Source organism: Empidonax traillii, unplaced genomic scaffold (genome assembly GCF_003031625.1).
Source record: "Empidonax traillii isolate 1590-97213 ecotype Southwest subspecies unplaced genomic scaffold, ASM303162v1 scaffold25:size3598162, whole genome shotgun sequence".
NCBI lineage: Eukaryota > Metazoa > Chordata > Aves > Passeriformes > Tyrannidae > Empidonax > Empidonax traillii.
The window spans coordinates 1,911,916-1,922,325 of record NW_020955218.1 but is presented as its reverse complement, the minus strand read 5'-3'; the positions used below and the strand labels follow the sequence as shown (position 1 = coordinate 1,922,325).

Sequence of the window (10,410 nt, the reverse complement as noted above, 5' to 3'; positions counted from 1 at the left end):
TAGGTGTATTCTGCATCAAATACTTCACTTTAAAAAAGGATATTTGCTGTCGTTTTTACCCTAAAATTATTACTTGAGGCAGCACATACATCATTTCATAAAATGCCAGATGTCAGTTCTCCCTTTTTGACTGAACTTTGTCAACACAGAGGGCTGTTTCAAGTTGCGTTTGTTTGACTGCTGATATTAGTGGGAGTGAAACAATGGTACTTGGAAATACTGATGCTTTACTTGTGTCATGCAGAAAAGAGCAAACTCCAGGTTGCAGAAGGCAGTAGATCTGTGTACATTCAATCTGCTGTTAAATACAACCAGAGGGCTGGTGACAGTCATCGGGTGAGAGGACGTATCCCGGGAAGGTCAGCTTGCATTTGACGTCAGAAGGAAGCAGGCTGGCGAGGAGTGATCTGCAGGGTAGTAGCACCAACTTCTCTCTACTCAAGGAGAAAGGGAAATGCTGCCAGGTGGACATGGATTGAGGCATCTGTTCCTTCGTTCCTGCAGTCACTGTCCAGTCATGCTCCTTGCAAAGAAGTCCAGTTTTTACCAAATGTGTGAAGACCTCTGTCTAATAGCTGACTTCTTGTTGACTTTTAACCATCTTTTTTTCAGTTGGATCACACTCCTCTATCTCTTTGTTTAAAAATAATAGCTTTTGTAGAAGTTAGCGGTTTCTCGGGGAAATGCAATTCTGTGGTGCTGGCGCGGTTCCATTAATCATATAGAGGAATCTGCTTGTGCCAAAAACCTATCAAGTTGAGCTGCCTTTTTGAGAACTGGTGGGAATGTGTACCCAGTGGTGTTCTTGCTGGCATATGGACTTCCCGTGTGTGCAAGAATGGCTGGGGCATGGGGGGGTCCCCCTTTGCTGTGCTCAGGGTACACAGCTCGAGCAGGCTGAGCGAGCCTGGCAAGTCTCAGGACTCAAAGTGATACGGACAGATCTTCAGAAAGTTTAATATTTAGGGACACATGGCCTCACCATGTTTTTCGTTCCCTGCCCTGAAATTTTCAGCATTCAGATTAAAGGCTTATGTCTCATTAAAATATGGACAGGAGTTCTTTTAGCTGTAACCTCCATTAGCAGTCAGATCGGGACATTTACACTCAATGACAGACAAGGGTTAGAAATGTCTGCTTCCTTGAGTTGTATGATGAACTACTGGGAATGAAAATGGGACTTCATGTGGCCCAGCTGGAAGATGATAAAGATCAATTTAGTAGCAATTTGTTTATGAAGAGCTTGAATGTTCAGTTTGATCGTCTGGGAGACTACAGAGGACACAGCCCTCTGGGCTGAGCCCTCTTTGGGAGGTACAGTCATGCTGGGGATGATCCTCATTGTGTGTCGGGGTCCAAGCCATGTGTATTATTAATTGGGCTTGCTCCAGAGGCACTGATGGAGGCAGGAACAGGCAGAAAGTGGCAATACCTTTGGGGATGGAGAGAAAGACGAGTAGGGGATACAATGTGAAATCCTATGGTGTTGCTGTGAGGTTGCTGTGTTTTGGGAATATGGGTTACAGAGCTGCACCAAGCCATAGCTGTTGTGAGGCATCGTTTTCCTACAGGTGCTGTCTTTGTGTTGTGTTTGAGTTGGTTGGTGCACCAGGTGTTTCTGGCATGGCAAACTACAGTAAGTGTTTACAGTAAGTGGGACTTTTCTCCCTTGGTTAGATCCCAGACGTTTCACAGCTACCTGGAGGACATCATCAACTACCGCTGGGAGCTGGAGGAGGGGAAACCCAACCCCTTGCGGGAGTCCACCTTCCAGGAGCTGCCCCTGCGCACCCGGGTGGAGATCCTGCACCGCCTCTGCGACTACCGCCTCGATGCAGACGACGTCTTCGACCTCCTCAAGGTGCTTTGGGCAGCAGGGACGGGGGAAACAGTGTGGCCCTAGGAGCTGGGCCAGATCCATGAGTTTTCCTGGGAAGAGAGGAGTAGATGCTTTTCAGTGTATTTTAAGCCAGGTAACCGGTGGTGACACAGTGGGTTGGCAGTTCTCCATCTCCTCCTCTGCCTTGCAGAGGACCCAAGGCAAGTGCCCCACGGATTGGGCCCTTGTCCTCTGCGCATGAATTCATAACATGGGAGTCACTAAGCAAATTGGCTTTGCTGGCTACTCTTCCTGAGAAGAGTGAATTTGGAGATGCTCCAGTGGCAGGGCTGTGAGAGCTGATACTGCCTTGCTGAGGGATGGTGTGAGATGAAAGGATGGGGCTGAAGTATACTGGGGGAGCTGAGGGGGAGGGTAGAGGCAGGGAGGGGGGAGGGAGCTTCTCAGGGCTGTGCGTGACTGTCGCCAGCACTAATTAGACCTTCCCTGTCAGGAGCACCAGAGATGAAATGTTAAAACGAGAGAGGCCATTCAAATTAGAGATGCCAATCTAAATCCCTCCCTGGACAGAGAGCGAACAGTCGCCTTCCCCCTGGAGTAATATTTTCCCAGCTCGGCCGGGAGGAGCAGCTGTACTGCTGCTGTGGCGTGGTGGGAGGGAAGGAGGGAGGGAGGGAGGGAGGTGTTTGCGGAGAAGTGTCATCATGTTTTGTGTGACAATGTGGCTGCTTTTCAACTTGTCACCGTCTGGCGGGGGGCTCCCGGTGGGCGCAGGGCCTGGACGCCGACAGCCTCCGCGTGGAGCCGCTGGGCGAGGACAGCAGCGGGGCCCTGTACTGGTACTTCTATGGCACACGGATGTACAAGGAGGACCCGGTGCAGGGGAAAACCAACGGAGAGCTGGCTCCAGACAGGTAACAACCCTCACACATGCACCCCCCACCACGTCTGGGTGGAGGGGGCGAGGGGGGCACAGCCAACCCGGCTGGAGGGGGCTCCGCCTGACTGCTGTTGTGCTGGGGGGGGGGCCTGGGAGAGGCCGGGGCAGTGCGGGGCGAGACTGGAGTTGCCAAGCAGACAGCGGAGCTGCCCCGCGCCGCGCATTGTGTCGGAGCCAGCCTGCAGCCTTTGTGGCACCAGGAGAGCCTGCTGTGGGAACGATGCTGCCTGCCCCACTGCATTCCTGCCTGTCTGCCCCGCACCGTACCGTGCCGTGCCGGCGGCTCCCAGAGCAGGCTCCCAGCCAGTGGGAATCCCTCCTCTCCCCTCCCCGTCCTGTTGCTGCTCTGATTTAATCCCTCCTTTGGTTGGGTTCCTAGCAGCTGTTCCGACTTCTGTGCCCTTCTCCCATCCTGCCAGCCTAAGTTCCCTTGCTCAGCAGATATTTCATGGTGGTTTTGCCATTTTTCAGGGGATGTGGGGGGCAGACAAACACCCCAAATGTTCCTGGGAAAACAGGCAAGAGACGAGGGCGACCTCCAAAGCGGAAAAAACTACTGGAGGAAAATTTGCTGAGGTATGGAAGCGTTCTTCCTGCAACAGAGGGAAATATAATGTAGTTCTGGGGTTCCCCCAATAAGTATGTATATACCATGCAGCCATAATTTCAATGCATCTCTGAAGCAAAGCAAGCTCAGGCTTGGTGGATGCTTTGATCACTCTCCAAAGCAAATTCTGACCGAGCTAGAAGTTCGGTGAAACCCGGGGCATCACTCTTCCAACCACCTCACTTCAAATGTAGTTCCACCATGCAGTGCTAGAGGATTTGCTCCTGATAAAGGACACTTTCACTGTGTAGCACTTGAAGCCAAAAATCATGGCCACTTGAGTCAGTATAGATTTCAGGATGCTTACACAAGAACTGAAATACTGTACTTGCCAAACTTCAGCCTGCACCCTTCACTTTTAAAAACTTTATGAAGCTATGATAAATATATATGTGAAAACATATATCAAACGTGTGTTCTGCAGTGTGTTTTTTTCATGGTTTTGCTGTGCATTGAATAATTGCTGTGTCCCCCATTCTTCTTCTTAGAAGCAGATGCATTTCAGTGGTGTGAAGTAATGTATTTATTGTATCACTTCTTCTCTTTGTTTTTTTTGGTAGGGAGAAGGCAGAAGACAACTTGCTAATCCATGAGACTCAGATAAGAAATGGTAAAGAGATTTTGTGGCATCAGGGTTGATACCATCAGCTAACATGGTTCTTAAATTATCAAAGCCCAGAGAGATGTCTGTAACAACCCAGCTTTTCTCAGGAAAGGGAGAGTCTTTCTGCTGATGGTTGGGGCCAAGTTGGGAAGGAGGGGTTTGCAGGGATTACAGGCTGCCTTGCAGCTGGGAGCCTGGGCACCTGTAGGCTTGCAATCTAATCACGGATGATTTTGGGAGGAAGAAACCTAACCTATTGGGATGCACTAGACCTTGAGGGCTCACCTACAAAAATGGGTTGTGAATCGTCCTCACTCTTCCAGGAATGAGGTAAACACACGGCCCTGTTGGTAGCGGGTGTGTTTTTTAGGGCTGGGAAGAGAGTGGGTCAGTGATGCCAAGAGAGAGAGAAGGAAGAACCTTTTTGATCCTCCTCACTTCTCCTTCCTGGTAGCTACTGGGTGGCTGAGCACAGTAAATGACATCTTGGGGGTACCCACCTAAGGGTTAATGAGGTAAGCAGAAAGAATGAGTTGGCAACATGAATGTGAGTTCAAGGGAGCTGGGACTCATTTGTCATACATGTGTATCCACTGGCTTCCACAAAACCCAGGGACTCGGCCTGCCTGTTCCCTCACAATAAAAGGCAAGGGTGGCATTGTCTTTCCCATGCCTCCTTCCCTTTGCCCTTTGTCTTCAGATTTCCTGGCGGCTGTTCCAGAGCTGGGAGGCAGAGCCAGAGCGGTGCGCGTGAGGCTGAGGCGCTGGGGGTTTTATCAGATCATTGTCTTCCAGCAAATTGTGTCACTTCAGCTGCAGAGTAATCTGGTGGCACAAAGCAGTGCCTTAGTCCTGTTTGCTATTGAAATGAGTTATCCGTAGGCAGCTGGCAAGGGAATGGGAAACAAGGGTACAGGGTTTGGGGGCAGTGTACAGGTAAGCTCCCCCCTGCAGGTGGGCAGATGGCTGGTCCTTTGCCATCTCCCTTACTAGGCCCCAGTGCATTCACTTGAGCTGAAGCTGAGGGTGGGCTCAAGTCCAGGCTGGCCTGTGACCTGGAGCATGTGCTCACTCTGTGCCACTGCCATGGCACCCAGGCTTCTGACAGAGGGCAGGTGGCTGGGGGGAGGCTGCAGCTTTCTGGTCTTCCTAGGGCAACCTGACAGCTTGCACGCCAGAGGCACTTGCAGCTCAGACCCATAAAGGGCCCAGAGTCAGGTCCAGAGAGAAAGGGGCTCTGTTTTTTTGCTTCTTTACATTTTTCGTTGTTAGTTTGCCTGCAAATGTGGTGAGAAGGTGCATGACATCTGCCAGTGGCAGTGGTGGCCATTGCTTTCTTTCCAGGAGCCAGTGGTTAGCTCTAGAAAAGTCTAGAGGGAGCTGAGAACTCTCCAGCCTGAAGGTGTTTGATTCAAGACTTATCCCCCCACCATCTCCTAAGTGAAAAAAAAAAAAAAGGCCACAACCTTTTTTGCTTAGAGAGCATCCTGGGGCAAAAGCGTACAAGTTGCAACCCATGAGGCTTCCCTGCTCTGTGTAAACATTTGTGGAGCAGCAACCACATTCCCCCTCTCCAGGTGGGTGTTCCAACCACCGTGCAAGAGAGCCCTTCCTTCACAGTTAATATTCAAATGTTTCACACAAGGTGGAACAGCTCAGAGTGTCTTGGTAGTTGGGACACGCTCAGAGCAGTGGGTGATCTGCTTCAATCCCACTCTGGATCAAGCAGGGATGGGATGTGAACTTTTGGAACTTCCCCTTCATCTGGCAGCCTGATGAACCCTGTCCTTCGCTTCCTCTTGTGTTCTTTCAAGTGCCTGTGAACAAAATGTTTCATTTGGGGAGAACAGGAGGATTTTTTCACTGCAGAAAAGGTTTGCAGTGCTTAAAAACAAAAAAAAAAAGCTTATTTCAAATTACAGTATTTTTTGATGGTTTTATTCTGCTGCCAGACTAAATCAGACGTTTGTCTTTCCCCTTGTCCTGCTCTGGCTGACAGCCTCCATTACAAGAAGCAAATTAAATCCTTTTCTCTGGGCCATCATAACTGGAATGTAGGCTTGCTACAAGGATGTTGTACCACCCATGTGTTGCCATGTGCCACCATTATTTCTTCACCTGTGTGTTTCCTCTGTGTCTTGGCATCACTTTCAGTGTCACTAAGAGAGGTAGCAGTGCTTCTGGTGGATGAGGAGAGCTTTGGGTCTAGAGCAAAGAGCACATTTTTCATAACAGTGCCCATTAACGGTGTCTTTTGCTCTTCCTGAGCCCTGAGGAGAGAAGAGAAGGGATCAAGAAGAGCTGTTAGTCATAACTGCTGTGGAGATAACATCCTTTCATGTTTTTGAAGGGTCCCAAGGGCCTGGCCGTGGAACATGGTGGCTGCTGTGCCAGACGGAAGAGGAGTGGAGGCAGGTCACAGAGAGCTTCAGAGAGAGGACTTCCCTTAGAGAGCGGCAGCTCTACAAACTCTTGAGTGAAGACTTCCTGCCGGAGATCTGCAACATGATTGCACAGAAGGTGAGGAGACATGACATCCTGTTTACCTCTCTTTGACTGCTTCCAAGAGCATGGACGTTTGCTGAGTGAAGGAGAGCTGAATCCAAGGAGCCCGTCACCCTGTTCTGCTTCCTCCCACCTCCAACCTCCCAGTGTCATGGATGTGGGGGCTGTGCAGCTTGTGGGGGTAGGAAAGACTCTCCCCCGTGCTGTGGCAGGGCTAGAGTTGATGCTCGAGGATCTGGTTCGTGGTTGCACGGCAGCGTTGGTAGGATGGCTGAAGGGGTTACTGTCTTCAGCTATGGTCTGTGTCCCTTTTCTCCTAGCAGGGAATTCTCTGTGCTTTTGAACTGCTGCGATTTACAGCCTAGCTTTTCTGTGCAAACTGCCTGTGATTCCACTTTTACTGACCTTTCTCAGCTGGCTCTGCTGGAGGGGCACTGGCTGCTTTAGCTGTTCTAGCTAAGTCTGCTTGAGCTGGTTATGTCAGAGCCCTGAAACTCCGGAGGGTGTTGTCCGTCAGCTGAATGTTTTCAGGTGGGACAGATTTGGAAAGGGATCCTTCGGCTAGATGGCTTTGTAAAATGGGCTCTGCAGCCAGCACGATGTTCTTGGATTGAGTTCAGTTTGCTTGTTTGCTACCCTTGTAAAGCTAATAGGGATTTCATGGTCACTTCTAGCCCCCAGAGTTTCTGCTGCCAGTGTCACCGATGTGCCCTAATTTCCTCCACTCTCTTTTTCCTTCCCTCAATTCTCAACCCTGTTTCAGGAGAAGCGTCTGCAGCGGACAGAGTTTTCTCCCAGGTGGATGTCTGACCATCAGCCCATCAAACCAATCAAGCAGGAGGTGAGGGGGGGTGCGAGGGGGAGGACGAAGGAGGGAGGCGAGAGCAGATGCCTCCTGGGGGAAAAAATAAACCGCAGCATCGCTATTCAGTGGGAAGGAGTCGCTTGAAAGTGCTTGTGCTGAAAGAGAGATGGGTGGTAATGCCTGTCAAAGGCAGGCTGACACTCGGGGTTTCTATGGCGAGCAGGGAGGTGCTGCCCTCTGGATCGCAGAGGTAACCGGCCTCGCTGCAGTCTCCAGTGCAGCTGCATATGGAAATCTGCGCTCAGTCTGGGGAATTCCACTTCAATGAAAGTGCTGGCACATTCGAGGCAGTTCAAAGAAAAGTTGAAGAAGGATGAGAGGGCTAGAAGAACCGGCTTACAAAGGGAAATGACAGAAATTCAGCCAAGGGGAAAACGTGAGGCTGCAAACACATGAGGGTGTAGATAGTGCTGAGAGAGAGAAGAATGACTGATGCAGCGTGCGGAGCTGAGCTAGGAGGGGGTCAGCTGGAAATGGAAGTCACAATTTAGGCAGCTTAAAGAAATGCTTATCAAACTGCAGCTATGTTGGCTGAAAAGGCTCTTTCCGTGCCTCTTCACCCTCATCTCTTCCACGCCATCAGTGTAACAGCACTGCTGCGGCCGCTCCTTGCGGATCTGTGCAGTGAACCAGCCCCAGGAAAATGACTTGAGTTAAATATAACCTTTTTCTTTGGTCAGGGTTATTTTTAACATAGATCAGTTTTCCGATCCAGTTCACCACACAGCCCCCTAATAGTCATGCTGGCACAGTCAGGGATGTGGTGCCGTGGAGATGGGGGGTCTTTGAACTGGCAACTGCTACCCAAAGCAATCAGTCAGACAGCTCAGGATTAGCTGTGGAGGAAAAGATTGTCTTGATTCTATCAGGTTGTGGCATAATCTCTCACTGTAGATGTAATCAAAATGTATTTACCTGGTGTTTTGTCAGAGCCTGGGAAACTAAGCTGCAGGGAATATTCCACATGAGCCATAGTCAGGGGCTCCCACAAAACAAAGGAGAAAGTACAGTTCCCTGCAATAAATTTACTTCCTTGGAACAGATAAATGAAAGGAAGGAAGAACTTCTCATCATGCTGCAGATAAAAGCCTGCTGGGAGGAAAATAAGACCCTAGTGATGGTCAGTTTGGGGCCAGAATTGCTCTCTGCAAAGCCCACCGTGCAGGAAGCACAGGGACACGTGTTTGTTCACAGGCAGCAGAAATCCCAGAGGAGGAGGGGAGTGGGAAACACATGGAGCCTGAATGATGCTAATCAGTACCGCAGGTGCTCCAGGTCTGCTGTGGCAGAGGGCCGTTAATTGCTGCCTGTGGGCCAGTGAAACATTTCCAGCGAGCGGGGGGCCCTCCTGGCTCCTGGGGCACAGGGAACCAGCCAGTGTGAGGGTGGTGATGCTCACAGTGCTCCCCAGCAGGATGTGGCAGTCATCCCTGCCACTGGGGAGCCAAGGAAGGTGCGAGCGTGTCTGATGTTTGTCAATGAGGGTGGGCAGCAGGCGAGCCTGCTGGGGGAGAAAACCTCGACCGAGTGCAGGTGACCCCTTCCTCCTGGCTGCTGCTTCAGTCCGAGATGTAACTGCTCCATGGGCTCCTGATCCTGCAGGGGATTTCTCAACAGGTGGTTCAGATTAGCTCCTCATTAAGAGCCGCCTGAGCAGCACCCTCATTAGGATCACGCTGCGGAAACCTGAGCGGGAAAGGTTTGGCGGATGAGGGGCCAGGGTGTCCAGGGCACCCGCGCCTCCTGGCCTTCTGCCCCTGAAGTCTGATACCAACTGCCTGGAGAGCAAAGCAGAAGGCAGGAGTTTGGCCCTTTCAGGTCGCAGGGCCAGGGGAAGGCAGCGATGTTGTGTCCTGGAGTGCTCTCTGCCGGAGGGAAGGAGGCGGTGGTGCCGTGGTAGCAGTGGTTTGTATCCTCCAAGTGGGGGAGGAAGCTGAAGAAATGTCCTTTTGCCACCTCTGTGGTCAGGAAGGAAGTTTAACTTGCGTTTGGTTCTTGTTTTTATCATTCCAATAAGCGTCGGCTTCTACCACATCTCGTAGGAGTTTACTGGTTTGTGTTTGCGTATTTTTTTAACCCTGAGTTGAGCACACTCGTCTCCAATGGGCTTAAGAGGTACACTAGGCAGAGGATCCCTCTGAAAATCAGCTTGTTTCTGTGTCTGAAGTGTCTCAAGAGCCCGTGCCAGCATTGCTGCTGCCCTGCAAGTGCTGCAGGGAGCAAGTGCCATTGTGAGTCTGCTGCAGCCCTTGGGGCTCACTACAATGTGCTTGTGGTTTCTGTTTTTCCCTTTTCTTCTTCTACTTATTAGATCTGGTAGGATTACACTCTTTCTTTGCTTAAAATTGTCCCCTTGCTTTGTCAATGCCATATTCGTGGTGTGTTGACCTGGAACATGTTATGGATTCGATGGCATTACAGTGTAGGGTGCTGAATGCACCCTGCAGGCTTGGAAAGGTCCTCGTGGTGAGCACTGCAGCTTGGATGTTGTGTTCATGTTTCCGTAGGACATGAAAGGTGGAAGTTGTATGAATCCAGGGAAAGGGAAGGTCTCACCTGTGTACCAACAATCAAAGAAGTTAGTGTGTCGTGCCAGGCTGGCTTAGATCTACTGATTGGAGAGTTTAAAGGCTGATGGTCACATCCTCAATAAAATATCTTGGTGTACCAAATCCTGATGGCTGATTCCTGCTCACCTCTTCTAATTGCTGCAGAGTCTGACTTTTTTGGTTCTCACTGCTACTTGGAGATTGATCAAGAAAGTTACGGGTAAACTGTTTGATGATGGTCGGGATGAGACGTGAAGGGAAATTGTTTACAGCTCATGAGTAGAAAATCGGATAGTAGAGCATTTGAGAAAGGGACATGAAAAGAATTAAAAGCAGAACTGTAGAAATCAGTTCTGTAGGTTCTCGACCCCTTGTGTTTGGCATAGCACTTTCAGTCCTGAGCATCCTGGTGTTTGGATATTGATCGGGGAGAAAAGGCCTGAGAGACAACTGGAGCTGTAAGGATTGCTTTATAAGGAAACATTTAACCTGACTGCAGA

The 10,410-nt window shown here is 50.3% G+C and overlaps 1 protein-coding gene across 3 annotated transcripts in view; it reads left to right on the top strand.

Moving 5' to 3' along the window:
* The window catches only part of LOC114069031 (cat eye syndrome critical region protein 2), a 100,871-nt gene that overhangs the window by 68,356 nt on the left and 22,105 nt on the right, over positions 1 to 10,410 (top strand). For 2 of the 3 annotated variants that reach the window (XR_003573708.1, XM_027905573.1), the window contains exons 3-8: positions 1,678 to 1,861; positions 2,615 to 2,754; positions 3,252 to 3,356; positions 3,948 to 3,997; positions 6,342 to 6,511; positions 7,260 to 7,337. Coding sequence is in view for 2 of the 3 variants with exons in the window: in XM_027905573.1 (XP_027761374.1) it covers positions 2,699 to 2,754; positions 3,252 to 3,356; positions 3,948 to 3,997; positions 6,342 to 6,511; positions 7,260 to 7,337 (459 nt within the window). In the remaining variant the exon portion in view is untranslated. Of the gene's footprint in view, positions 1 to 1,677; positions 1,862 to 2,614; positions 2,755 to 3,251; positions 3,357 to 3,947; positions 3,998 to 6,341; positions 6,512 to 7,259; positions 7,338 to 10,410 lie in introns of those variants that run through there. The other variant, XM_027905584.1, reaches the window with a different exon arrangement.